The following is a 27,122-nucleotide window of genomic DNA, read 5'->3' as shown; positions in this document are numbered from 1 at the left end:
ACTTCTTAGCAAAAGTACCTTAAACATCTGTTACGCAGTTTATCTGCAGATTTCAAACTTTTAACATAATATAAGCCATCTCCTTCCACTTCCAATTTTACAAGAGGCAAACCTCACCAGCTGTTGAAAACCACATAGAAAAAATAGAACGCAACGATGTATATGTTTAAAAGTTTTAAACGAATTGATTTTCGTTTAAATGAATCTGATGCTGATGCGTTCTTGATTTTTCCCTAAATAATTGTGTGCTTTTATTGCAATATTGCCTGAGGATCTACAGATTGAAACATTCAACAATTTCCAGCCAACCAAAACACTAAAATTAGTTATACTATATGGATATGCCGTTGTACAATTTTGCATTAAATCCAAGGTTTAATTTGCAAATCACTGATTTGGTCTTTTTTCTTACGTGGTACCCATTTACACAAAATCAGGCTGGACAGTTTGTGTTCATATCTTATTCTGACTAACTGGTCTCTAGGTAGGCATGAATCGCAGTTACAGAGGTAAACATATTTGGTCACCAATGCTCTAAATTAGTGGGCAATCCAAAGCAGGAACACCATTTAGGCTGACAACCAAAAAACAAATTGACACATGTATAGGAGAGTAAGAGGTTCATTCTGAAGCTGTTTAACAGGATTCAATAATCAGCAAAAAGTCCAGGACAAACGTGGGCAGAGAACTATTTAACAACATAAAATCTCCAAACATACAAATCATGGTCAAATTTAAATCCTAGCGACACAGAATCATAACGGTCAACATGTCACCAAAAATTCTGTGTACACATTTCTATCATTACGCTCTCTAGTGCTTAGGTTTAGAAAAAAACCTGTTTTCACAGCATGAATACCTATGAGAAGCTCACACCAATGTTCTCTCGTTCTGGCTCTTCTCACTGCTTGGCAACTTTGGAAGAAATAAAAAAAAAAAAAGCCCCAAAACATTTAAAGCCACAGTCCAGACACATCATCCACACATCAAATTGCCATGCTTCATTACATGGTACAGTACAATAAAGAGGTCTATCATCTCATCCAGCACTTGGAAAAAACAAACAAACAAAAAAAAGCATAGAAAATCATAAAAAACAGAAACATCTGAGACAAAAAATATAGACTTATGTGAAACCATGAACCTGTACTGAGCATGTTGTGTGGACACGATGGCCAGCCATGCTCTTTTTACAAAGTCATGGAGCGCCTTAGTCATGCTTTATCTAACCTTTATTTGTACAGTGCACATTTAAAAAATAGAAATTAAATCATTTAAATACGCAGATCTCTACCTGATGAAATTAATTTATGTTTGAAAAAAAAATGTAAAAAAAAAAAATTAAGGCATGCAAAAGATGCTAACAAATAATGAGATGTGGATGCTTTTTGACCCAAACATCTTACATCGTTAGAACTTCCAGCTGGAAAGGAATGATTCACTCTTATTAAATACTCAAATCAAGGGTAGCTGCCAAAATAAAATTCATGTCCACTGGAATATCACTGTATTTGCTCAAGCATTCAAAGACTATTTACATATCTGTGTTCTGTGATCATTAAGAGGCTGATATTTACATACATGTTCATGCAGATTCAGCAGCAGTGCAGGAGAAAAAACAAGACAAAAGAGAAATACTAAACATCCTGAAACAGAAAATAAATACAATTTATCAAAATAAGAAAAAAAAATGTACATCATACATATATATGTATATAAATGTTAACAGTGTGTCCCTCTTTTAAAAAGATTACTGTTATAATAAAATGATATGTATCAAACAAATGAAATAAAAGTTGAGAAAAAAACAAACATGTTTATTGGCTTGTAAGGTGATGGTTTTATACATCAGACGTGAAGCAGTGCAGAGCCGAGAGCAGGGAGCTGTGGTTTTGCCACATTAAGGCTTTGCAGTAAACATTAGAGTTGAGATCACTGCTGCTCAAGATTAATGTCGACTTGTAGTTAAGCTGGTACAAACAAAATGACATGCAGCAACAAACCCATCAATTCACACTCAGCACACCCACACATTTTTCAACTGACACACAGAATGAATTGTTCATCTTTAGAAACTAGCCACTGCCTTTGAAACGCAAAAAAACTTTTTTATTTGGATTGGATTTTTTCCACAGCAAGATTTCTTGGCAGCATTATATGGCGCTTCTCTTTATCCCTCAGAGCCTGTGCCACCTCTTCTCCACAGCTTTACCTCTGAACTGCTGAAGATAACACCAGGAGGTCAGACTGGAAGAGAACAGGGTGAGCTCAGGGAGTGCAGGAAGATGTGGCTGGGTCAGTTCAGTACTCTGTGATAGGGGCAAGCTCAGGATAAAGGTCCACAGAGATGTTCTTGTAGAGACTACTAAGCGAGATGTGTGGACTGTAACGCAAGTTGTTGAGACCATCCAAGTGTTGCCGCTCTTTGGAATATCTTAGGAGTTTATACCTACAAACAAAAAAGTGACACAGTATCAGTACACTCTACCTGCTCTACTCCTATTTGGGCATTTACGAGATTGAAGCATCAGGTTATTAGACCCAAAGTGTCTAAACTGGTCCAACATTGAGGTAACGGTTATCTAAATATAGTCAGGTCCGGAAGTGCTTGGTCAGTACTTTTGTAATTCTGCCTCTCTACACCACCCCAATGGACTGCATAGCAAACAGGTGCTGCTAATCAAATATACTTGCGTAACTGATCATCAGCAAATGTGAACACATTTACAAAAGCAGATGTTTAGTCAATTTGCTGGTCTGGAGCACTCAGGTGCATCTTGGACTCCACAGGCCCCAGTTACTGTTAAATACCAGAGTTCATAACAGTACAATTACACAAAGACTAAACAGGTATGGCTTGTCTGGAAGGGTTGCCAGGAGAAAGCCCCTTCTCTCTCTAAAAACCCCCAAAACAAAACAAAAAAAACATGGCTCGGTTTTGCAAAGTTAGATATAAACACACCACAGATAAGACCAAAAGTGAAGATGATTGGCTCTAATTCACAAGGCCAAATTTTGTGAAAACAGCATATTAACAAAAAACACACTATCAAGTACAGACTTGGAGGATTGAGGACTTGTGAGTCAACCATGAACTCCTCTGTATAGCAAAGTATTCTAGAGTCAAACAAGGGGCTCTCTCCCTCTGACTACTAAATATAGAACAGAATGACTGAAAATGAAAGAAAGGAACCACGGTATTGCAACAGCCCAATAAAAGTCCAGATCTGAACTTGACCGAAATGTTCCGAACCTCAACAACGTCAGGTACAGACGGCCAAATTTCTACAGTACTTAGAGAAACTGATCATACTGAAAATGATTACTGGTTGCAGGCCTTTACTGCAAACAGCTTCAGTTGTTGACTATTTGAACTGTGTCGCTTTATTTTCAGTCACTGAAAATCATAAACTCTGTTGGACTGAGATCAGTTGACTTACTTGATCATTAAAGAATATCTCATTCCTTTGCCCTAAGAAACTCTTGGGTTACTTGTAGTAGACTTTTGGTCATTATCCATTTGTACTGTGAAGCACCATTTGTTACATTTTGCAGTATTTAGCTTAATCTGAGCAGGGAGTATAGCCCTGTATACTTCAGAATTCATCCTGCTACTTCCATCAGCAATCGCATTATTTTATTATGCGATTATTAAAAAATTCACATGGTTCCACATTCCCAGGCCATAACATTTCCGCCATGTTACACTGGTGTGTAGTTCAGATGGTGTGCAGATCAGCGTAAAGGCAGATACAGTAGATGTACTCTAAGACCTCAACACCATTACCAATGGTGTGACTTAAGAAAGTCTGAAGTTAATACAAACACCTCTTGTGGCAACTTTAAATTGTGCATACAGTTTCCTCTCATAAACAGACCCATAGACAAGTGAACACATCAGGGTACAAAAATACAGACCGGTGGAAACCATAATCCAACAAACCTATGTTTCAATTACTGGATGGCCTGCTCTGCTCTTTTTTCTAAATTATGTTTGTGTACAACATGTTTGTACAGTGGGGCAAAAAAGTATTTAGTCAGCCACCGATTGTGCAAGTTCCCCCACCTAAAATGATGACAGAGGTCAGTAATTTGCACCAGAGGTACACTTCAACTGTGAGAGACAGAATGTGAAAAAAAAAATCCATGAATCCACATGGTAGGATTTGTAAAGAATTTATTCGTAAATCAGGGTGGAAAATAAGTATTTGGTCAATAACAAAAATACAACTCAATACTTTGTAACATAACCTTTGTTGGCAATAACAGAGGTCAAACGTTTACTATAGGTCTTTACCAGGTTTGCACACACAGTAGCTGGTATTTTGGCCCATTCCTCCATGCAGATCTTCTCGAGAGCAGTGATGTTTTGGGGCTGTCGCCGAGCAACACGGACTTTCAACTCCCGCCACAGATTTTCTATGGGGTTGAGGTCTGGAGACTGGCTAGGCCACTCCAGGACTTTCAAATGCTTCTTACGGAGCCACTCCTTTGTTGCCCAGGCGGTGTGTTTTGGATCATTGTCATGTTGGAAGACCCAGCCTCGTTTCATCTTCAGAGTTCTCACTGATGGAAGGAGGTTTTGGCTCAAAATCTCACGATACATGGCCCCATTCATTCTGTCCTTAACACAGATCAGTCGTCCTGTCCCCTTGGCAGAAAAACAGCCCCATAGCATGATGTTTCCACCCCCATGCTTCACAGTAGGTATGGTGTTCTTGGGATGCAACTCAGTACTCTTCTTCCTCCAAACACGACGAGTTGAGTTTATACCAAAAAGTTCTACTTTGGTTTCATCTGACCACATGACATTCTCCCAATCCTCTGCTGTATCATCCATGTGCTCTCTGGCAAACTTCAGACGGGCCTGGACCTGCACTGGCTTCAGCAGCGGAACACGTCTGGCACTGCGGGATTTGATTCCCTGCCGTTGTAGTGTGTTACTGATGGTGACCTTTGTTACTTTGGTCCCAGCTCTCTGCAGGTCATTCACCAGGTCCCCCCATGTGGTTCTGGGATCTTTGCTCACCGTTCTCATGATCATTTTGACCCCACGGGATGAGATCTTGCGTGGAGCCCCAGATTGAGGGAGATTATCAGTGGTCTTGTATGTCTTCCATTTTCTGATGATTGCTCCCACAGTTGATTTTTTCACACCAAGCTGCTTGCCTATTGTAGATTCACTCTTCCCAGTCTGGTGCAGGTCTACAATACTTTTCCTGGTGTCCTTCGAAAGCTCTTTGGTCTTGGCCATGGCGGAGTTTGGAGTCTGACTGTTTGAGGCTGTGGACAGGTGTCTTTTATACAGATGATGAGTTCAAACAGGTGCCATTCATACAGGTAACGAGTGGGGGACAGAAAAGCTTCTTACAGAAGACGTTACAGGTCTGTGAGAGCCAGAGATTTTCCTTGTTTGAGGTGACCAAATACTTATTTTCCACCCTGATTTACGAATAAATTCTTTACAAATCCTACCATGTGAATTCATGGATTTTTTTTCACATTCTGTCTCTCACAGTTGAAGTGTACCTGTGGTGCAAATTACTGACCTCTGTCATCATTTTAAGTGGGGGAACTTGCACAATCGGTGGCTGACTAAATACTTTTTTGCCCCACTGTATGCACTATCTAGAGGATGTTAGATCTGCTGCAGTTAGAATCAGAACAAAATAAACTCAAATTAAAATTAAAGGTTTAATGCTGTTTAAAAAAGATATTATTCATTAGAGTTAGGACATTTTGTAAATGTATTTTTTAATATGAAAAAAGAAACTTTACCTCCCAAGAAACTGCACCTCTCCTCTGTGATGGTGAGGAATTGATTTATACTTGCCAATCTCCCCCTCTGGTCGTGTCACATTCAGATCGGCATACTGAACCCTGCAAGGTAATCAAGCTGCATCACTATTTACAGAATTAAAACCAATATTAGTGTATACATAACATCAATAATAATTATGGGCTTTTAATTATTCCTGTTATTATTATTTTAATTATTGAGTGCACAAGTTTGAATTTATATTGGACTTTTTAAGCACGGGAATCAAAAATATGTTTTTCCGTTTTCTATCTCGTGCATGCAAAATGTATAAACATTCAGAACTTATGTCAACGACGTTGCTGAATTGTGTGAACAAATGTTTTTCAGTACATCACTGCAGGAGGGGCTTGTCAGTCGGAAGGTTGGTGGTTCAATCCCTGGTATAGAAACAGCCACTCAAAATTGCCGGTTTCAGCCAGACGTCAGTCGGCTGTCTGTTAACTGACAGCCGACTTTCAGCTAGCAGTCAGTGGTTGGGAGTCCCCTCCTCCGTCCTTTGGTGCGTATCTACTTTCCACTATAAACAAGCCCCTTTAACTTAATTGCAGAGTGTCACCAAGAGATTTCTTCCAAAAAAACTTTGACTTGGATAGTTAGCTGCAGATGATTTTCTCAGTATTACTGTAGGGTCTTTGCCTCATAATTAGGTCTGTAAGTGTTAACGTATCAATGCCATCATCATGATTAACGCGATTAAAAATTTTTTTAACGCAAACAACCCATCTGGAGCACAGAATGGACCAACTGCCCGAAATGCATTGACAGAGACTTCTCAGGGATTTTGAGTCATTCTGCACTCCAGATGGGTTAACTACGTTAAAATATATATTATATATATATATATTATATATAAATATATATTAGGGGCGATTGTGGCTCAAGAGTTGGGAGTTCGTCTTGTAATCGGAAGGTTGCCGGTTCGAGCCCCGGCTTGGACAGTCTCGGTCGTTGTGTCCTTGGGCAAGACACTTCACCCGTAGCCTACTGGTGGTGGCGCCAGTGTCCAGCAGCCTCGCCTCTGTCAGTGCGCCCCAGGGTGGCTGTGGCTACAATGTGGCTTGCCATCACCAGTGTGTGAATGTGTGTGTGAATGGGTGGATGACTGGATGTGTAAAGCGCTTTGGGGTCCTTAGGGACTAGTAAAGCGCTATATAAATACAGGCCATTTACCATTATTTACATTTTTTTCTTTTTTTTTACACACACACACACACACACACACACACACACACACAGAGCGTTAATCACGATTAACGTGTTAATGCTGACAGCCCTACTTATAATAGAAAGCACATTGTGGCCACTGTTTTGAGTCCATATAAATAAAATTGAATTTCACATTCTTTTGACAGCTTTCGTTGTAAAAAAAAAAAAAAAAAAAAAAAAAAAAAAAAAAGTAAAATTAACTTAACAGGCAGTTTGACCATTTTACACTGCAAATCACCAAAACTATTTCCAGTAAACAGCTTTTCCTTGTGTTCCATTTTAATTTAATCTAATAAACAGATACAATTTAAAAGAAAATTAAATACAGAAAAAATATATATTCTTGCACAGAAGCTTCCTCATAGATCCCAAACCAGATGTGGAGGTTATTTTTGAGACTATTGTTTGCTGGGCTGTTACTTCTTCAGACTTCAGTTTCAATTATGAGTATGTCCTTCTTTCCTTTTCTCTGTTAGGTTGCAATTTAATATTTTATTTTTTAGATTTCTTCAGACTCTTATATTGTGCAAAAGTCTTGAATGACCCCAAATTTCTCTATATTTTGCTACATGGAGGCCAGAACTTCACCTAGTTTCTTTAGGTGCTGTCCAGGCTTTATGAAGGCATTTCAAAGTCATTTTTTGGACAGTGGCTACTTGTCCAAGATTTTTAGTAGATCACACATTGCAAACTCAGCATTTTATCTAGCAGCTTCCTCGGTAGCTAGTAAAGTAAGAACACAACGTAGTTGGTAATTCACCTGTTCCATAAGTCATCATCCTCTCCACCCCAACCCCAAAATGCATTGGGAAAACCATTAATCTTCCAGAACTGATCCACAGTGAGCCCACTCACACCACCAAAGAACTCACTATATGGAAGACTGAAAACAACAAAAGAACACGTTTAATAAAAATCAGAAACTTTCTAGTTGGTTAATAATTCCAGGTCTGTTGCAATTAAATTATTATCCTACCAGTCTGGTAAATTTTCCACATACTCACATGTACATGTATTTGTCCAGCTTGGCAGCAAAGTGGCGTGGCATCTGACCACAACCATAGTAGTTTCTGTCATTTTCAGGGATATGGTCAACATCATGGAAAATCAAGCAGTCCCAGTCCAAGTCCTTCATAGCTTCCATGAATCCCACATTAAATAACATGGCTCTGTTGAATGGCTGGCTTCCACTCTAAAAAGTACACATTTCTGGTGAGCATGGTGCAGTTTTTTTATTTTTTGCCAATAACAATTCAGTTTAGTAAACTACATTAGCACTTATTTAAAGCAAGCACACTGAATTGCAAATGAGATCTGAAACAATGCAATTAGCAAATTGCATAGCTCACAGTAAAACAATAACTTTAACATATGAACTAGGCAAAAAAACATTATCAGTCCTAACTATATGTAACTTTTGCACTACATCAGACAAGTTATTGCAGACAGTACATTTGGTTTTTTAACAGATATAAACGTAACAACTGATTATTTTCATCTCACTTGTACTCAAACTACTATGAGGATGGATGCATGGATTTTAACAGTATTTATAATAGTTGGGGGGGGGGGTCTCCCATGGCAAATTGGTCCTGGGTCAGGGACGACACAAAGAGCAGTTCATGAGAAGAAGTAGTAGTATAGCTGGTACTGATGAGGGAAAAAAGCAAAGAGGATGTTTGGTGTATCCTCTGGAGCAAAAAGGTGCTCTCCGATGCAACCATGGCAGCACTTAGGTAATGCTTACTTCTTAGATAGAACAGAGAGCAATCTACAGTAAGCCTCCAGACGTTGTATTGAAAAATGCAGATGAACGGTTAACAGCTTGCTATCCTGTTTCACATGGAAGCAAACAGGAGTAACTCTAAATGGAAGCATGGGTGTACTAGACCATATTTATTTCACAAGCTTTCCCAACATTTTTTAGATTGAAAGTGATATAATATAAAAATTAGGGCTGAACGATATATCGCATTTGCGATAATATCGCGACATGATCAAGTGCAATTTTCTAACCGCAAAGGCTGCGATTATACTCTGGACATGTCCAAATTCATGGGCTGCATCCTCCTGAGGCCGCATTTGTAGACCGATTACGTCACAGCGACGCGCCGAAGGCTGTCCAAATTACTACCATATCCCAGAATTCATAGCGCGGCCCAGCCAAACTCCAGTTTCCAACAATGGCGGCCGCTACTAAGTTTTAAAATTACTCATACTAATCTTTCTGGGTCACAAAATAAACTTTTAAAATATTTTCAGGCGAGAAAGTAGTTGTGTAAACATCAAATATCTGCTCGGTTTATCAAGATATCCCATATTTGCAAAAGTGCTTCGACGTTTTCAGAGGCGTCTGCTACCCACCAGCTCGACAGCTAGCCGGGAGCTCGAGGGTTACTGATGCGGCCGAGAACGGCACAACTCCCGGCACATCATTTTCAGATCACCGCGGAGTTTCGCTGCTCGGGTTAAACGTAATATATACGTCACTTAGACAACCTAAAAATGTTATTGTTGGGCTTTTTTCAGTGTTTTGTTTGTTCGTGAGTAAATCGGTTTGGCTGAGATTAAAGTTATTAGATTAGATAAAATAAAACTTTATTAATCCCCCGGGTGGGTTCCTCCTTGGTTTTCACACAGCTGACTAAACGTCAAACAGAAAACTTATTAAACAGAAGTATGAGACAGTCGAGAATTTACACCAGTGTCTGGTTATATTTTAGATAGCAAGAAGCAGACGGCCGAGTTTATTAAACTCCACCGAGACAGCGGTGACGCTAATCAGAACTAGACCGTCCAATTTCACGCCTTTAAATTTTAAAGGCGTGTTTGTGTGTGTGTTTATACAATTGCTATTATGTTTGCACTTTATGTGTAATGTTACTGACTGCAGAGATCAGTAAGATGTGTGTATTTTTTATTTATTAGTTTTATTTATTTAATATTATTTTTTAATTGAATGACTGTCTAGTAGTTTGTCGAAAAACTGAGTGTGGTAAAGCCACTGATTTTTTTTATGTATATTTCTGCAATCTGCACATTGTACTGACTTTCATTTTAATGTTTACACCAGGGTTCCTTGTCAGCACTTTATGCTCAGATGTTTGTAAGCTAAAAATAAACTATTGTGTATGTTCAAATATACTGTTGTGATTGAAGAAGTTAAATAAAAATGTCAGTCATCAATTCATGCATCACCTCATGTCATCATAACAGAGGTCTGTCTTCCAGGAAAGAACAGTTTAAAATTAATGTAATATAGTATTGGCCATACTATATGATGTATTGCTTGTCTTTGTTTAATAATACAGAAGACAAAGACCTTAAAAAATAATCGCATATCGCATCGCAATCGCAATATTGGGGCAAAAAAATCGCAATTAGATTATTTTCCATAATCGTTCAGCCCTAATAAAAATACAGCGTTAATTAAATTGCATTAATATTTAAATCTATGAAAATAAAACTTTCTTCACAGATCAGCAAAAATGCACATGGGCCAGTAAAACTTTGAGACACTGGGTTTTTAGGCTGGACACTAAATTATTATTAATTTTAAATAACATCTAGACTATCGTAATGTCTTGCACAAAAACTTCAGAATACTGATATGCTCACTTTTCTTCACTGCAGCTACAACACACCTTTAAATGCTTACAGACACAAACTGACTCATTCACTAGCACACTTAAACAAATCTACCAGGAGATAAAACATTGTTAGAACACTTTTTGCCTTCTATTGAAGTAAGTAAGTCTTCCAAGAAGACAGAGTAAAGGTACATTTCTTTATGCCTTAGTTTAGATTGCATACATATCTAAACGACTTAACCACTCAGGAGGATTGTAAAGAAGACCTGGACAGTTTGCAGCAATTTATTGACGAGTGTTGAGTGCATTGTTATGGGAAAACCAGGTAACAAGGCACTGACTCCCTCCAGCAGCACAGGAACAGCGTCCTCGAATTGAAGCCCCCCTGAAAACTCACCAGAACCAGCTTCTCCACCAAATGGTGACATGGTGGACATTTTGGTGTCCATAGACCCAAAAAACAAAAAACAAAAAAACAGTCCAACTTTGACGCACGCTTTGCATTCCTGGAAATCCTGCATAAAGATTTTTAGACACTGCACGTGGAGTTCTGCCAGCAGCAGGTTTATCACTACTAAAACAACACGGCATGGCTGTATTGAGTCAGCTGATCTGTATCTACACATACGTCTCTTTCTACTTTTACATAATAGACATGTCTGTAGGACAATTACTAGGGGTGGGCTTTTACCAGAAACATCAGAATCTCAGCTTAAAGCTCACAAAACTATTTTGACAACCACTAAACAGCAAAAACAGCAAACGATTAAAGAGCAGGTAAACAGATTCTGCAAACAGATGTAAAAACAACTGTCGGGTCACGTACACGGACACGTCGTCGGTGCTGAAAGCAGATATCTCACACATTCTGAAGCTGCAGGTTTCATCACTGTGACCAGAATTCATTGAACCAGCAGCATTAGAAGATCAAAACTACGCTTTACATTTGAAAAACATTGTCATGAATTTTGTCTTCGCTGTTTTGCTTCCACCACAATAAAAAAAAAATCACACTTCTTGCACATCTCTCTCTCTCTCTCAGTTTACCATAAAAGAAATCTCTATTTTTTGCGTTATTCACTTGTTTATTATGCACCAGTCTACCGTTGTGTACAGTTTTATGTACAGTGCTGTCGGCCAATGTTAATTTGGCCGACAGCACTGTGTGTTCAAAAATGGTATACTGGGGACAAACCAAGCCAATTCAGCGATACCTGGTGCGCAGGGAAACATTATCAATATGCTTTTTGCCACATTTTGGTTTGGTGGTGTGTCATGTGATTTTTCTAATGTGAAATATGTGCCTTGGCTCCAAAAGGTTGGGAAACACTGATCTATGTGACATGTTCCCTTACTTTCAGTTTTAGCAAAGTAGGCCTATTTCCAAGCTGCCTTTACTTTCCAAGATTTTAGAGAAGACTGTTTTTAGTCAAATGAAAGATTTTCTAGATGATAATGGCATCTTTGAGGTTTTTCGGTCAGGTTTTAAAACTATTCATAGCAAAGAATCTGCATTATTAAGAGTTTTTAATGACATCCTTCTGGCATGCGATTCTGGTAACCATGTTGTCCTTGTCTTGCTTGACCTAACTGCTGTTTTTGACACTGTAGACCACAATATTCTAATTTCTCGATTAAGTGATGTAGTAGGTATTGGTGGCACTGCACTCAATTGGTTTAAGTCTTATTTGTCAGATCGAACTTTCTCTGTCAGCCTTCTTGGTTCCGAATCATCCTCTGCTCCTCTGTCATGTGGTGTCCCACAGGGCTCAATTTCAGGGCCACTACTGTATTTATTGCCTCTGGGTTCTATCCTTAGAAGGCATGGGATCGCATTTCATCGTTATGCCGATGACTGCCAAATTTATTTGCCACTGGACCCAGTGGTCCCTGTGAGTCCTCCTCTGCAGATTTGGGACCTCTGGAAGTTTATTTTAAACTTGTTGTTACTGATCTTGGTTTTAAGTTGGACAACCAAATCAGAGCAGTGGTGAAGTCCAGTTTATATCATTTAAGGCAACTGGCAAGAGCAAAATCTTTTCTTTCGAGGCAGCACCTTGAAATAGTGATCCATGCTTTTATTTCTTCCCGCCTGGACTACTGTAACGCGCTTTATGTGGGGGTCAGTCAGTCGTTGCTCTCATGTCTGCAGCTGATTCAAAATGCTGCTGCACGACTCCTAACAGGAACTCGTAAAAGAGAGCACATAACCTCTGTCCTGGCCTCACTGCACTGGCTGCCTGTGTCTTTTAGAGTTCATTTTAAAATTCTTATGTTTGTTTTGAAATGCTTTCACAATCTTGCCCCACCTTACATCGCTGAGCTTCTTCATCCCCACACACCCTGTAGGTCTCTTAGGTCAGCTGACCAGCTGCTCCTGGGCATACTGAGATCCAGGACGAAGCTCAGAGGGGACAGAGCCTTTTCTATCGTGGCTCCTAAATTCTGGAATAACTTGCCCTTGCAAGTTAGAGAGGCCCCTTCACTGTCCACTTTTAAATCACGTTTTAAAACCCACTTTTATTCTTTGGCTTTTAACCTCAGTGAGACTTAGTTATTTAATTAATTATTTTTTTTTTCTTTTTATTTGGCTTTTATTTATATCTTATGTAATTTTATTTTATGGTTCCAATGTACAGCACTTTGTGTCAGCTGTGGTTGTTTTAAAGTGCTTTATAAATAAAGGTGATTGATTGATTTCTTATGCATTGCTAAGAAAACTATCACTATGAACTGGATATATAAAAAAATATGTACTCATAGATCACATCAGTCTGGAGAGAACATCTGCTTCCTCAAAAAAAAGAAAAAAAAGAAAGAATTTGTTCCTCTCTGATCCCTACTGATCAATCCCATTACTTTGTGGAGGTGGTCGGCTGTAATATTTCCCTGTATGCCTTGCACATAGATGAAGGTGAGTATCAGGCAGTTCTTGTGCGCCTGGAGCCCTGGGACCCTGCTTCCACCAGGGTGGCCGGCCTCTAGTGTAGTCAGCTGCCCGTGACCTCTGGTTGTCTGGGACTCCCACCCTTTGGCTGTGGGCACCCGTCCTACTCCTGCTCAGATGCATGCGCACAGATATCGCCGAGATGCATGGCCTTAGGTTTTAGGTACTCTTGGGGGCTGCGGATTGCCCGGTTGTCCTTGATCTGTATCCATTTACCCCCTGCCACTCTACTCCCCCCCCCCGTTCTGCCTTAGACAGACAGAACAGGATTTTGAAAAGGAAGAAAAAAATCTATTGCATATATTTATTATTATATTTGACTTAGACCTTTGACTGTACTTTATTTACATATTTTTGCATTTAAGAAAATGTTTTCTTTAAAAAAATGATATGGAACAATCAAGGAGTTTACTTTTCTGGCAGATGTATGCAGTTAAACATTGCAATTTCTAAAATGGAAACTAGTTTAGAAAACATTTAACCCAACAAAGTTTAACCCAACCAGGAAAGTTCACTTTGAAAGACTTTGAATATTTATTGTTGCTATTTCGATTACTACAATCAAAAGTTGCAATCCTAGTATCAAGAATGTCATGTGGTAATGGTTCATCCCTACAATTGGTTTTCATTGGGAGCTATTCCTTGGAAAATGCTTTTTGCACATGCTGAGCTCAGAAGAATCACATTCAGTTGAATAATAACCGTATACCCTTCAGTGCAATTAACAGACAACTCACTGTACCTGCTCAATGACGTAGAAGCCAAAATGCAGTCGCTGTCTCTGAAGCATGGGGATAAGGTGTTGGAAAAGGATGGGAAGATGTTCATGGCGATTTCTAAATGGAATAAGGATGGCCACCTATAGGTGTCAGGGTAAGAATCAGCACAACAATGTGCAGTTATTAACTGAAGTTAGTAGCCCAACAAATATTCTCAGTAATAGTTTCTCACTACTCATTTCCTCTTTCACCCCACCAAGTTTGTGGCAGATGCCTGTCCACCTTGAGTTTGGATCTTTCAGAGTTTTCCTTCAGTTAAAAGGGAGTTTTTATTGCCTGTTATCAACAAATGCTTTCTTGTAGGAAAATCATTAGGATTATATCTATAGTAGAATAAGGTATTAGCATGCATAACATGGACACCATCTTTACTTTTATTCTCTGTGAGAGTAAAATATTTCTTTGGTTATGTGACATGAACAACCACAAGAGTATTTACTAATAGTAACATACAAAGCAGGAATAACAATCTCTCGTGCCATGTAAAGAACATGCAGGATTTTGCACAGTTTGAACAAAAATTAATTTTACTGTCACTGATTTGCTGTTCATCGACTGTTTGAATGTTTTATTCCTTAATCTAATTCAATTTAATTTTATTTAATTTAATTTAATAGGAAAACACTTTCAATAGAGTCAAATAAGGCATCATAGACACTTCACATGCTTACTGTTACATATAGCCCACTTTAAGCCAAGAAAACTATCTGGACAAATTTGGAAATGGAAGAATTGGTGATCATTTTGGCTAAATATACCACCACAACTGAGGCGAATCAAAAAAATTATCCAAAGCCAAAAGAAAAGCAGACTTCCGGCTTCCAACTTCCAGTCAAGATACTAAATTTATTTTTGAAAATTACATTTTAATATGCCACATAAGCACAATCAAAAGGTTTGTTTTTTGTGACACATGCTGGATTCACTTATTTGTCATTAATGCCTTTCTTCCCGAATTACTCGATTAATCAATGAAATAGTTGATAGATTATTTGATTACTACAATCATCTATAGCTGCAGTTCCGCCAGAAGCCATACCAGCCAATACAAATGTTTTAGTACGTTTCATCATTAGTCTTTACAATATACAATTACGAGACTTGTAAAACCCACCTTCCAGCGAGGTCTACAGTCCTTTGGTTTCCACTGGCCTCCAAACTCGACGCCAAAAAACTTGGAGAACTTCATTTCTATCACCTCCATAGGGACCTCTGTCATATTTACTTCCATAAGGCCCTCTGAGGAGATTATTTTTAAGCGGGAGGTTATTCCACAAATATACTTTGAATGAAAAACTAAAAAAAAGAAGAAAAAAAAAGAAAAAAACTACAACAAAATATTTTTTCCCCTTTCCCCCCCAAAATCTTACTGAGCCACTTTAACACTTATCTTCTGATATCAATGTACTCACTCATAGAAGGTAATCGTTCTGGGCAAGGGAGGTTCTGAGCGTAGGTAAAGTTCTCAGGGAGGTAAGTAGTTGGTTGGGCCAGGTATTCACTGGAGTTAGTGCCATCAGGATAATCTGTAGTATAAACAACCAAAATAAGGTACAACTTTATCCCAGCTACATAGTAATATGGCCCCCGAAGCAAATGCTAAATGCGTCAGAGCAGTACCCTTTCACTGGCTCATTGATATACTTAATGTTCCAGTGAAGAAGTAAAAGCACTACTATGAACAACAATGACTGAGGCAATCGCAACCGGTTGCTGTTGTACAATTGTTATCCAGTACTACAAGTTTACTACCTCTTCTGTACTAAATGTGATTAGTGTTGCTTGTGTGACTCAATGAAACAGAGCAATACAATAGAATAGTTCGGCATCTTTCCTAGTCTTACTGGGGATTTTGCTACCGAGCGTTACACTACAGGCCACAGTCACCTTGTTCTACACATACTCTGGTATAACTCTCAAATGCACACAGTAAAGCAGATAACTCAGAAGTTGTAGAGAAAATGGCATATCACAATTTTAGAAGATCATAATTTAGCCTGGAGAAATAATTTTGTTCCATTATAAGGAAGCCCTCTTTAAAGCTCGAACCTTATACTATTTATCATTGATTGAAGAAAATAAGAACAACCCTAAGTTTCTCTTCAGCACTGTAGCCAGGCTGACAAAAAGTCAGAGCGCTGTTGAGCCAACCATCCCTTTAACATTAACTAGTAATGACTTCATTAACTTCTTCACAAATAAACTTCCAACCATTAAAGGAAAAAAAAAATACTCATAATCATTTCACAGATGTAACATTATCTTACAGCTACTTTCAGTACCATTGATATTTATTTACTCTTTTTCTCCAGTTGATCTTTCTGACTTTGAAGTAATTACTTCCTCCAAACCATCAACATGTCTTTTAGACCCCATTCCTACAAGACTGCTCAAATAAGTCCAACCATTAATTAATGCTTCAATCTCTATTAATCGTCTATGTGTCACAGGCCTTCAAGCTGGCAGTAGTTAAACCATTACTTAAACCATCTCTTGACCCAGCAGTCTTAGCTAATTATAGGCCAATCTCCAACCTTCCTTTCATTTCAAAAATACTTGAAAGAGTAGTTGTCAAACAGCTAACAGATGATCTGCAGAGGAATGGCTTATTTGAAGAGTTTCAATCAGATTTCAGAGCTCATCACAGAAACAGCTTTAGTGAAGGTTACAAATTATCTTCTTATGACCTCTGACAGTGGACTCATCTCTGTGCTTGTCCTGCTAGACCTCAGTGCAGCATTCGATACTGTCGACCATAATATCCTATTAGAGCGATTAGAACATGCTGTAGGTATTACAGGTACTTTGCTGCAGCGGTTTGTGTCATATCTATCTAATAGACTCCAATTTGTTCATTTTAAATGGAGAGTCTTACTAACACACTAAGATTAATTATGGAGTTTCACAGGGTTCAGTTCTAGGACAAATTCTGTTTACATTATACATGCTTCCATTAGGCAGTATCATCAGAAGGCATAGCACACATTTTCACTACTATGCAGATGACACCCAACTTTATCCATCCATTAAGCCAGATAACACACACCAATTAGTTTAACTGCAGGAATGTGTTAAAGACATAAAGACCAGGATGAACTCTAATGTTCTGCTTCTTAATTCAGATAAAACTGAGGTTAGAAAGTCATCATCAAAGATGATAACCCAAGCAAACCTGCTGCTGCTGCTGCTCTAGACCCACGATTATCTGGACCCACAAATAAAATAAAAACTTTTGCCCTGCATTCAATGGAAGCGAATATGAAAAACAAGATTGATGAAGCTACAACCTACAATCTACAATCAGGTGATAGGAGAGCTGATGAGCTCTTGAATCACTCTTGAATGGATGTGATTCAACAAAAAGCTCGAACAATTAACAGGATTCACACAATCAGTTGATAATTAATGAAGTATGATTTTTTTTTCAATTGAAGTATTAGTGGTGCATATTAATGACCATTTAAAATCAAATTTAACATGTCATATTTAGCCATCAGGTTAATTTTCATCTGTTGTACCATGGCAGGTGCTGATCAGTTTCAAATGAATGTTTCATGGGTGATTACTTTAGTTTGCTGTGGGAAGAGACAATAAGGTTATTTTAACAGGTGGGCAGACTTGAAAAGGTGAGATAAAGTATATACTGGAGCCTAGAATAGGACTAATCGACTAATCAAAAATAAATAAATAAATCAACAAGATTACTTTGGAACCAAAATAATTTTTAGTTGCAGGCGTGGCTGTAGCTCAGGAGAGCAGGCCATCTACAAATCAGAAGCTTGGTTTTGGTCCCCGATTGCTCCAGGCTGACAAAAGCTCTTGTGACAAAGCATTCCTTAAGGTTAACTAGTAATGACTTCGTGAATTTCTTTACAAATAAAATAGTAACCATTAGAGAAAACAAATACTCATCTCACAGACGTAACATTATCTAGAGCTACTTTCAATATCATTGATATTTATTTAGACTCCTTTTCTCCAATTGGTCTTTCTGAGTTAACTTCAGTAATTACTTCCTCCAAACCATCAACGTGTCTTTTAGACCCCATTCCTACAAGACTGCTCAAAAAAGTCCAACCATTAATTAAACCTTAAATATACCAGGTATTAGGGCTGGGCCATATCATACCGTTCACGGTAATACCAGTATAACGTTAGGCAATGATAAGAAAATTAAATATCATGATAGAATATGGGTAAAACGCACGTAAGAAGTGCCTTTGTTTTCATACGCACATGGCGGAAAAAGCATGGCGGCAACGAAGAATGAGAAGGGTAAAAGCGGATCGTTGAATGAAACAGACGAACCAGAACTGGATTGTAAAAATGGTGCACCTTCAGTGGTGTGGAACTGGTTTGGCTTTCGTCCGTCAGATACACACCAAAGCACCGCTTGATGGACTGTCGGAGCATTACGGCTACCGTAGGCAGGAGCCTCGCGGAGTGATACGTACTGTGCTTCAACATAATATTACCGTATTGTGTGTGTATAACCTCTTTTTAAGTTTTGTGGATATATTATAAATGGTTATGAGGATCAGGATATGTTGGCCAATTTCCACTGGAAATGCCTTTTGGTTAAACTGTCAGCGAGGAATTTGCATTTGGACTGTTAAATTTTTATATAACTTTAATCCACATAAAAAGCAGCTGCTTGTTTAAGTGAAAATACATTGATGGGGTTTTTTTGCACTGATAAAGTTGTAAAGTTGTAAAGTATTTTGTCTCGCATCAATTATATCGTCAGTTATATCATTATCGCAAATTTTCAAATATATATCACGATAAATATTTTTGGCCATATTGCCCTGCCCTACCAGGTATATCTTGGCATCACTTGTCACCTTATAAGTGATGATTATGAGTTCTTTAGCTTTTGCCTCACCACCATGCCAGCTGAACAATGACACACTAGTGGCCCACAGCTACAATCTTAAATATAATCAACCGATCTATATTAATCAGCTATGTACAACAGGCCATCAAGCTGGCAGTAGTTAAACTGTTACTGGAAAAGCCATCACTTGACCCAGATGTCTGCTAATTAAGCCCCTTTTCCATTAGTACCTATTTGGATTGACTCGCCATGGATCGCTACAACTTCACTTGGATCAACTGGTTTTCCGTTATAATCCAGTACTACCTAACGCGCATGGCTTTTGTCATTGCAACGTCCCACGATGTAAATAATATGTGACACGAAGGCTACAAAAAAGGTGGAGGTTGAGGAAAGAATATACCTCCTGATATACCTGCTTGATCTGTTGTTTTTTTGTCAATATTGAGGATCATGGCATAGTCTTTTGCAGCCTTTTCCCTCGTTGCCGGGTTTTAATGACAGTTTAAATTTTCTAACTCATCAAGTGATGCTAATGACCAGCCAATCGTCTGACGATATCAGATTTTCAGGGTTTTCCATTAGGTCACTTACTTTTTAGTACCTGCTTGCCTGGGGTTCCAAGCGATCCAAGCAGGTACTAAAAAGTAAGTGACCTAATGGAAAACCCTGAAAACTGTGGCTAACCATGCCAAGTCGAACAAAATAGGTACTAATGGAAAAAGGGCTTTATAGGCTATTCTCCAGCATTCCTTTTATTGCAAAAACTCTTGAAATGGTAAAACATGGTCGTAAAACAACTAACTGATCATCAGCAAAGCAATGGGTTATTTGAAGAGTCTCAGTTAGGTTTTAGAGGTCATCACAGTGCAGAAACGGCTTCAGTGAAGGTTACTAAAGTGTATGAATGTGAGAGTGAATGAATAGTGGTATTGTAAAGCGCTTTGGGTGCCTTGAAAAGCGCTATATAAATCCAATCCATTATTATTATTATTATTAAAGGTTTTATGGTCTCTGAGAGCAGACTCATAGTAGCATAGCAGTGCAGAGTTCAATAATGTTGACCGTAATATTTTATTACAGTGATTAGATCATGGTGTAGGTATTAAAGTTATGTTGCTGCAGTGCTTGAATCAAATCTATCTAACAGACTGTAATTTGTTCATGTAAATCGAGGGTATACTCTTCACACACTATGGTTAATTATGGGTTTCCACAGGGTTCAGTGCCAGGACAAATTCTATTTATATTATTACATGATTCCCTAAGCATACATTTTTCACTGCTATGCAGATGAAACCCAAACTTATCCATCCATGAAGCCAGATTTAAAACACCAAATAATGAACTGCAGGAATGTCTTAAAGACATAAAGACCCAGATAATCTCCAATTTAATATTACAAAAATAACACAAGTTGACACAAAATTCAGTTTCAAACTGAAGGCGTTTAGTATTAAGGGAAAAACACACTGGGTGGAAAACGTGATTGCTTTCTCCTATTCTCACATAAATTATCTGTGGTGTATCGCATCTTTGGAAAGCTGAGTTCAATTTCTCTAGCCACACTGAGGCCTGATTACTGCCACACTCGTTGTTAATCAAGAAAGTTTTAAAAGGTTATTGAGTTACTTCTAAAGCTGTGGAACTCATCATCTAGATCCAAGAAGTGGATAGAAAAATCCTGCTTATGTACCAGCCATGGATCAGCCAAGAATTGGGCAAGAATCTGTTAAAGTCCTGTCACAGACCACCCAGCAATTTTAAGTCTGTACAGTCAGCATTATGCAAACAATTGCTCTACACTCTTTAAACTATATACTGATTTTTGACACGTCATTTCTTGGCTAGATACAAAGTCAAAGTGAGCACTTATACAACCCACCTGTCCCATTAAGAGTACTGTTCTTGTTTGTATACAATCTGATCATCTGGCCGATGGTCCTCACATTGTCCCTCAACATGATGCCTTGAGCCTGCACCATGAAGAAGTATGTGTTGGCTGATGGAAAGAGCAGACATATAGAATTTAGTGTTATTGACTTAGTGAATTACATAAATTCAAAAAAAATTACACATTCAAACTTTTAAATACTAATAATTACCATCTTGTAAATCTTTGCTTTCACTTTTCTTGGTATCCTTTCTTGCTATTGCCCACCTCTTACCTCCAGTGCATACTTCCACCTCTCCAGACTCTCATTCTCACTCCAGATCATAATGTTCTCTGCAAACATCATAGTCTATGGAGACTCACACCTGACCTAATCTGTCAGCCTGTCCATTACGAAGTCTAATAAGAAGGAACTTAGATCACTGATGAAATTCCCCTCCCCCCTCCTCCACCATATATGTCTGCATAGGTTCTCAGTCATCCAAGTCATGGTAGTCTAAGGAGCTTTGAAAGAAAGCCACTGAAATCAAATCAAATCAAATCACTTTTATTGTCACATCACATGTGCAGGTACATTGGTACAGCACATGTGAGTGAAATTCTTGTGTGCGAGCTTCACAAGCAACAGAGTTGTGCAAAATACAATAATGTAAACAAGCAAAATACAAGAATGGCCACATCTGAAACTAATAAATATATGTACAATATATAATAGTATATGCATTTCTGGATGTGTATACTAAATATTTTTCTACGTGTGTGTGTGTGTGTGTGTGTGTGTGTGTGTACACATATTTTACAAATTAAATAGAGTAAACAATAAATAGAATATATAAAATAAATAAAATAAAATATACAGAGTTGAATATGTGCAAAACAGTGGCATTACTGTACAGTGTGGAGTGCATAATGTTAAAGTTCCAGTAGTGAAGCTGAGGTGTCTATGACGTGTTCAGCAGTCTGATGGCCTGGTGGAAAAAGCTGTCTCTCAGTCTGCTGGTACGGGACCGGATGCTGCAGAACCTCCTTCCTGATGGAAGCAGTCTGAACAGTTTATGGCTGGGGTGACTGGAGTCCTTGATGATCCTCCCCGCTTTCCTCAGGCACCGCTTCCTGTAGATGTCTTGGAGGGAGGGAAGCTCACCTCCAATTATCCGTTCAGAGCACCGCACTACTCGCTGGAGAGCTTTGCGGTTGTAGGCGGTGCTGTTGCCATACCAGGTGGTGATGCATCCAGTGAGGATGCTCTCAATGGCACAGCGATAGAAGGTCCTGAGGATGCGGGGGCTCATGCCGAATCTTTTCAGTCTCCTGAGAAAGAAGAGGCGCTGCTGCGCCTTCTTCACTGTTTTGTTTGTGTGTACTGACCACGTAAGATCCTCAGCCAGGTGTACGCCAAGGAACCGGAAGCTGCTCACTCTCTCCACAGCAGCGCCGTTGATGGTGATGGGGGTGTGTACTTCTCTGCACCTCCGGAAGTCCACTATCAACTCCTTTGTCTTTGCGACGTTGAGGGTGAGATGGTTGTCTTGACACCAGTGGGTCAGGGCGCTGACCTCCTCCCTGTAAGTGAGTACAGGAGTACTGGACTTCTTTAAGCTGTTTCACTTCTTATCCAAGAAGCTTCTTCAGTTCTAAAACTACATGGTGAAGAGTCCCAGAAATCCCTAATGGAAGTTGTAATAATATAGTCAGTAAACCTTCGGGTAGTTATGGTAGTTCTGTTCAAGTCCTGCTGAAAAAGGAAATCACCATCTTAATAAAATTTGTCAGCAGATGGACACATGAAGTCTAAAATCTCCTGATAGCTCTACTTTTCTTCCAGATTCCATTACCTTGATTTCCAAATCGAACACAAAATACACTTTTATCTTAAAAAATGACTTTGGATCACTGAGCAACAGCCCACTTTGTGAGTGAGATACTTCTGATATCATCTGTTTCAGGAGTGGCTTGATATTAACAGCGTGACAACTGAAGCCCCTTTCCTGAAGATGTTTGAATGCAGAGAAATGAGTGAGAAGATCACCTTTCACTCAATCGGAAGTTGGCGTCAAAAGTCTTACCTATGATTTCGCTTTTCTCTATTGAGCAATTATTAGAGTAATACACAGAATTTATAAAATCTAGAAATGTATTCAAATTTGAAATAAAATATTCTAATAATAACAACAACAACAACCCAAAATCATCATAATTTTTTTTTAATGTTATTTTTATGCAATAGACAAGGAGTGCCTCCTTGTTCAACAACAACAAGTTCTATTCTATTGTAAGATATCAGCAGAGTCAGAATTAAACATGTAACATTAAAAGTAAACATTTTAGGGTAGTAGCTATCGATTAATAAAGTTCGTATTCTACAGATCAGTGGTTCTCTACCTGGCTTTTGGACCCACCATCACCTTCATATGACAAACTACGACCCCAAATTTTCCAACATCAAATTTTTTGAATGACAATGTTGTGCAGCTTGAACTGCACAGTATTACCAAACAGATCTGCAAGAGGCGAACTCTTCTACACCAAAAAGACCGCTATTTCCGATCGTAGTTCATAAAAACGGGACAGCACCTTTCCCCACCAAAGCCAGCATACCTCTGCATGATACAAGAGCTGCACATGCTCATTGCCAACATCTTGGCACAGTTTTAAAAACATCTTAAGCTCCATTTAATGTAGTCCACTTGGATGACATCATTTAATGTCTCTGGAAGCTCGGGAACCATATCCTTTGTTGCCAGGGCCTGCTGATGCAGAAAACAATGGTTCCGAGTTGCATTTGGACCTTCCTCAAGGATTCTCCTTATGACCCCAAGATTTTTTCTGTTATGGAGGCAGCACCATCACTTGTGATACTGGCGCACAAATGGGGCTTCTTTAACTTTGCAATGTCGTGTGCCACCAGGTTAGATGCATTGAGAGCCTGTTCATGCTTCAAGCATGAAGATTTGAGTCTGATATAATCAGACATGAAAGACCTTTGTCTTATTTATGAGCATGAACAAATATTCAAAAGAGAAAAAATAGATCTTTTAAAATAAACAATATTTTATATCCTGGATAAAACTGGTGTGTGTTCATGACATGTCTGTCAGCAGGTGTCATTGCGGCTGTCGTTGGCCTTCAGCTAATTTAAACATGGCATCAGATGAATCAGTATCAGTTGATCTGCATATTTTAATCCAACTTTTGTAGCTTTACTGTAGATCTTCCCTGTGTAAAACTAAACGTGGTGGACAGGACCAGCTACAAAGTTAGCTTTTTTAAATTTTACATTTGATAAAGGCCTACCACCACCACTAAACTTTAATGGTGATTACAGTACCCCTGTTTTGGACCCTAAAAAAAACTGTTTTAGTTCACTCCACCTGAGCTCAACGTCTCAATACCTGCTTCACCTCTTTACTCTTCATGATGTGTATGTGTGTAGACACAATCATTGTGTTGTCAAAAACAAACAAAAACACAACAGAGGGATGCATTGGCTTAATGTTGTCATACTTTGCAGCCTCCAAATCACTGAGTGATCTGAAACTGGCATTGGGTATTGAACTTCAGTTCAGGTGACATTTTGACCATCTCATACTGAATGTACGTATTCATAAGAATCAACCTACTAGTAGTTACTTTTAAACCATAAACCACATTTATATTTTAGATAAAATAACCAGTAATATAGTTAATTGTGCACATGTGCTCTAGGTGGCTAACATAACTTACCTGGAGCAATGCCAGATGGACTACAAGGTAGGCAGTCAAAAACGACATTTCTCAGACTGAATATGATGGACATTCACTAAACGTTTCCACAGAATACTTGTGTTTCTGCCTTTACAAACAAATGACCTGTTGCATTTGAGGCAATAAGCACTGTCAGCACTGACTCCAGCTAAGCACAACCAAACTTTTGAACATTTAATTCTCTCCACCATCCTCACAAAGACCAGGGTCTGCGGGTGTGTGTGAGACAGAGCTGTGCCACACCCGCCCCTCACATGCAGGCTCTTTTATGCTGACAACTTTTATGTAGAGATAATATATCTGTTTTCTTAATTTCTCCACTAACAAAAGCAGTGCTTTCAATATAATGTTGGTTATTGATACTTTGGGTCTTCAATAATTTAGCCCATTCTCTAGTCAACACAGTTGTAGTTAAAAACAATTAAAGCGAGGGAAAAATAGAATTTGTTCCCCTCAATAAAAACCACAGTGCATACACTAATGTATGCACTGCAATTTCTAAAATTCAAACATATGAGCAGCCGATTTTACATTACCCGTGTTTTTTCTCTTTGAATATTTATTATTGCTCACAAATAACACAAAAGTAATTCTTATCAGATTACTCAATCAATTGCATAATTGATAGAATACTATATTACTAAAATAGTCAATAGATGTAGCCCTACTACAGAGCAAGTTCAAAATATCCAGGATCTCTTTTCCTTAACTGGCTTCAGCTATGCCAACAGAAGTAGTTATCAACTTGTCAGCAAAGGGGGTTGCCAGCTTAGTAAGTTAAGTAAGGGTTTCCCAATCTAGGTGCGAGCATGTTAGCATGAAAGGGGTGGTGCTGCTACTATACAACCAGTCAGATACATAAAAGGACTGGAAATATGCTACTAAGTTGATTAAGTCTGGAATCTGCCTTCATTCAAAAGTAGATCTAAACAGAATATTGAAATAAGTTTTTTCAGGTAAGGCAGTTTTGGAAAGTCTTAAGCAATATTGCTCAAATGCTGGGATAAAATATAATCAGTTTAACAAACATTACAACACAGTTCCAGAATTCAGCGCCCATACCTAACAATACTTTTTTCAATTTCACCAAAATAACACTATGTGCAAAATAAATAGTACAAATAAAATAATAATCATTCCATCCCATTCATAAACCAGCAATTAGTATCAAAACATTACCCTCTTGTGCGTATTTTATTATTTCAATGTTTTAATTCAATAGACACATTTAACTGATTAACATAGCAAAATTATTAAGTCCAAATAAACCTAAGAGCCTGGTATCACACTTGAAACAGTGAGCCTGTTAGCGACCTTGTTTACCGTTAGTATCAACTACAACAGCAGCAGATGGTTAAGGTGCAGAGGGTATTTCAAACGTAATTAAATTAACTGTTACCGTCTTAGGTAGTTAGCGTAAACTGCTGATTACTAACCTATTCCGGGAGCCACGTAAATGAAGTAGAGACAAGTGGTGGACATGGAGAAGATGAATATGAAGGCCAAAAATGATCGGTTGGACATTCGCAGCAGCCGCCTCCAGTTCACCATTTTAGCTTATGCCCGCTTCTCTCTTCGCCGATAAGAATCCCATAAAAATACTTTTTGAAGTTAAATGTTCCTCCAGTTGGTAGATGTCAATGCACAGGTGTGGCCAGAGGAAAAAAACTGCACTATCAAAAACTACAGGTGCAGTGCGGAAAAGGCTAACGCTAGCAGTGCTAGCTGGCCTGCTCTCACCTGCCAAGAAATTTCGAGATGGTAAAAGCAGGCCTGTAACGTTACTATCAGGCTACTGTGAGCTTCCAGCTGTACCAGCAGCCGGGCATTGTGAAAGAGTTCCACGACCGACTTAGTGGCAGCAGTAGTTAAGGGATTTCATGGTACTGGCCCATAGTTAGAGTGTCGCCAGCGAGAACTTTTATCGCTAGCAGCTGAAGATGGTCATTGAGGGGGGCAGGACCGCTCTGCCTTTTCCATCAGTCTGCTCTCAGCCGGTGCAACGTTTTCCACACAGTCGGCACCCTGTTTCATCAAATCAAGCTGATAAGCCTATTCATTCCACAAACTGTCGACACTGTGATCTCGCACGGCTGGGGCATTCAACACTACTAAGTGCAGAATGATTTGAAAAATAAACTCACGAAAAAAGAAAAGTAATACTTCCGATTCATTTTCTGCTGGCACTGCACTGTTTCCGGGGGGTGTGCTCCTCCACATTTCCATGAAAACCAATGAGCGTGACGTGTCTGTGTCGGTTCTCAATCATCCAGGCCATAAGAATAAGAAATAATAAGAATAACT

General features: G+C 38.8%; 1 protein-coding gene across 2 annotated transcripts; it reads right to left on the bottom strand.

Moving 5' to 3' along the window:
* Nucleotides 1-620: 620 nt before the first annotated feature.
* Nucleotides 621-27,021, bottom strand: b4galt6 (UDP-Gal:betaGlcNAc beta 1,4- galactosyltransferase, polypeptide 6). 2 transcript variants are annotated; one of them, XM_080886640.1, is made up of 9 exons: nucleotides 26,255-27,021; nucleotides 21,066-21,182; nucleotides 15,756-15,869; nucleotides 15,458-15,639; nucleotides 14,307-14,423; nucleotides 8,032-8,219; nucleotides 7,788-7,910; nucleotides 5,779-5,880; nucleotides 621-2,449 (listed from the first exon to the last, which is right to left on the bottom strand). In XM_080886640.1, exons 1-9 carry the CDS (start codon nucleotides 26,367-26,369, stop codon nucleotides 2,302-2,304), a joined length of 1,206 nt encoding a protein of 401 aa, XP_080742766.1. In that variant the 5' UTR covers nucleotides 26,370-27,021; the 3' UTR covers nucleotides 621-2,301. The 2 variants fall into 2 exon arrangements, with proteins under 2 accessions (XP_080742766.1, XP_080742767.1); XM_080886641.1 differs by having other exon boundaries at nucleotides 15,458-15,582.
* Between the last annotated feature and the right edge of the window lie 101 nt (nucleotides 27,022-27,122).

This window comes from Rhamphochromis sp. 'chilingali', assembly GCF_963969265.1.
Source record: "Rhamphochromis sp. 'chilingali' genome assembly, chromosome: 7".
NCBI lineage: Eukaryota > Metazoa > Chordata > Actinopteri > Cichliformes > Cichlidae > Rhamphochromis > Rhamphochromis sp. 'chilingali'.
Note: the sequence above shows the minus strand (reverse complement) of the source record. Positions and strands in the feature narration are given on the sequence as shown.

Bases quoted from the DNA above. Each gene is read 5' to 3' on its own strand.
- b4galt6 (XM_080886640.1), bottom strand. From the start codon at position 26,369: ATGGTGAACTGGAGGCGGCTGCTGCGAATGTCCAACCGATCATTTTTG. The intron at 15,870-21,065 runs GTGGGTTGTATA...TTTATACTACAG, and splicing joins CAGTACTCTTAATGGGACAG to ATTATCCTGATGGCACTAAC. The intron at 15,640-15,755 runs GTGAGTACATTG...TCTTTTTTTTAG, and splicing joins AGAACGATTACCTTCTATGA to TTTTTCATTCAAAGTATATT.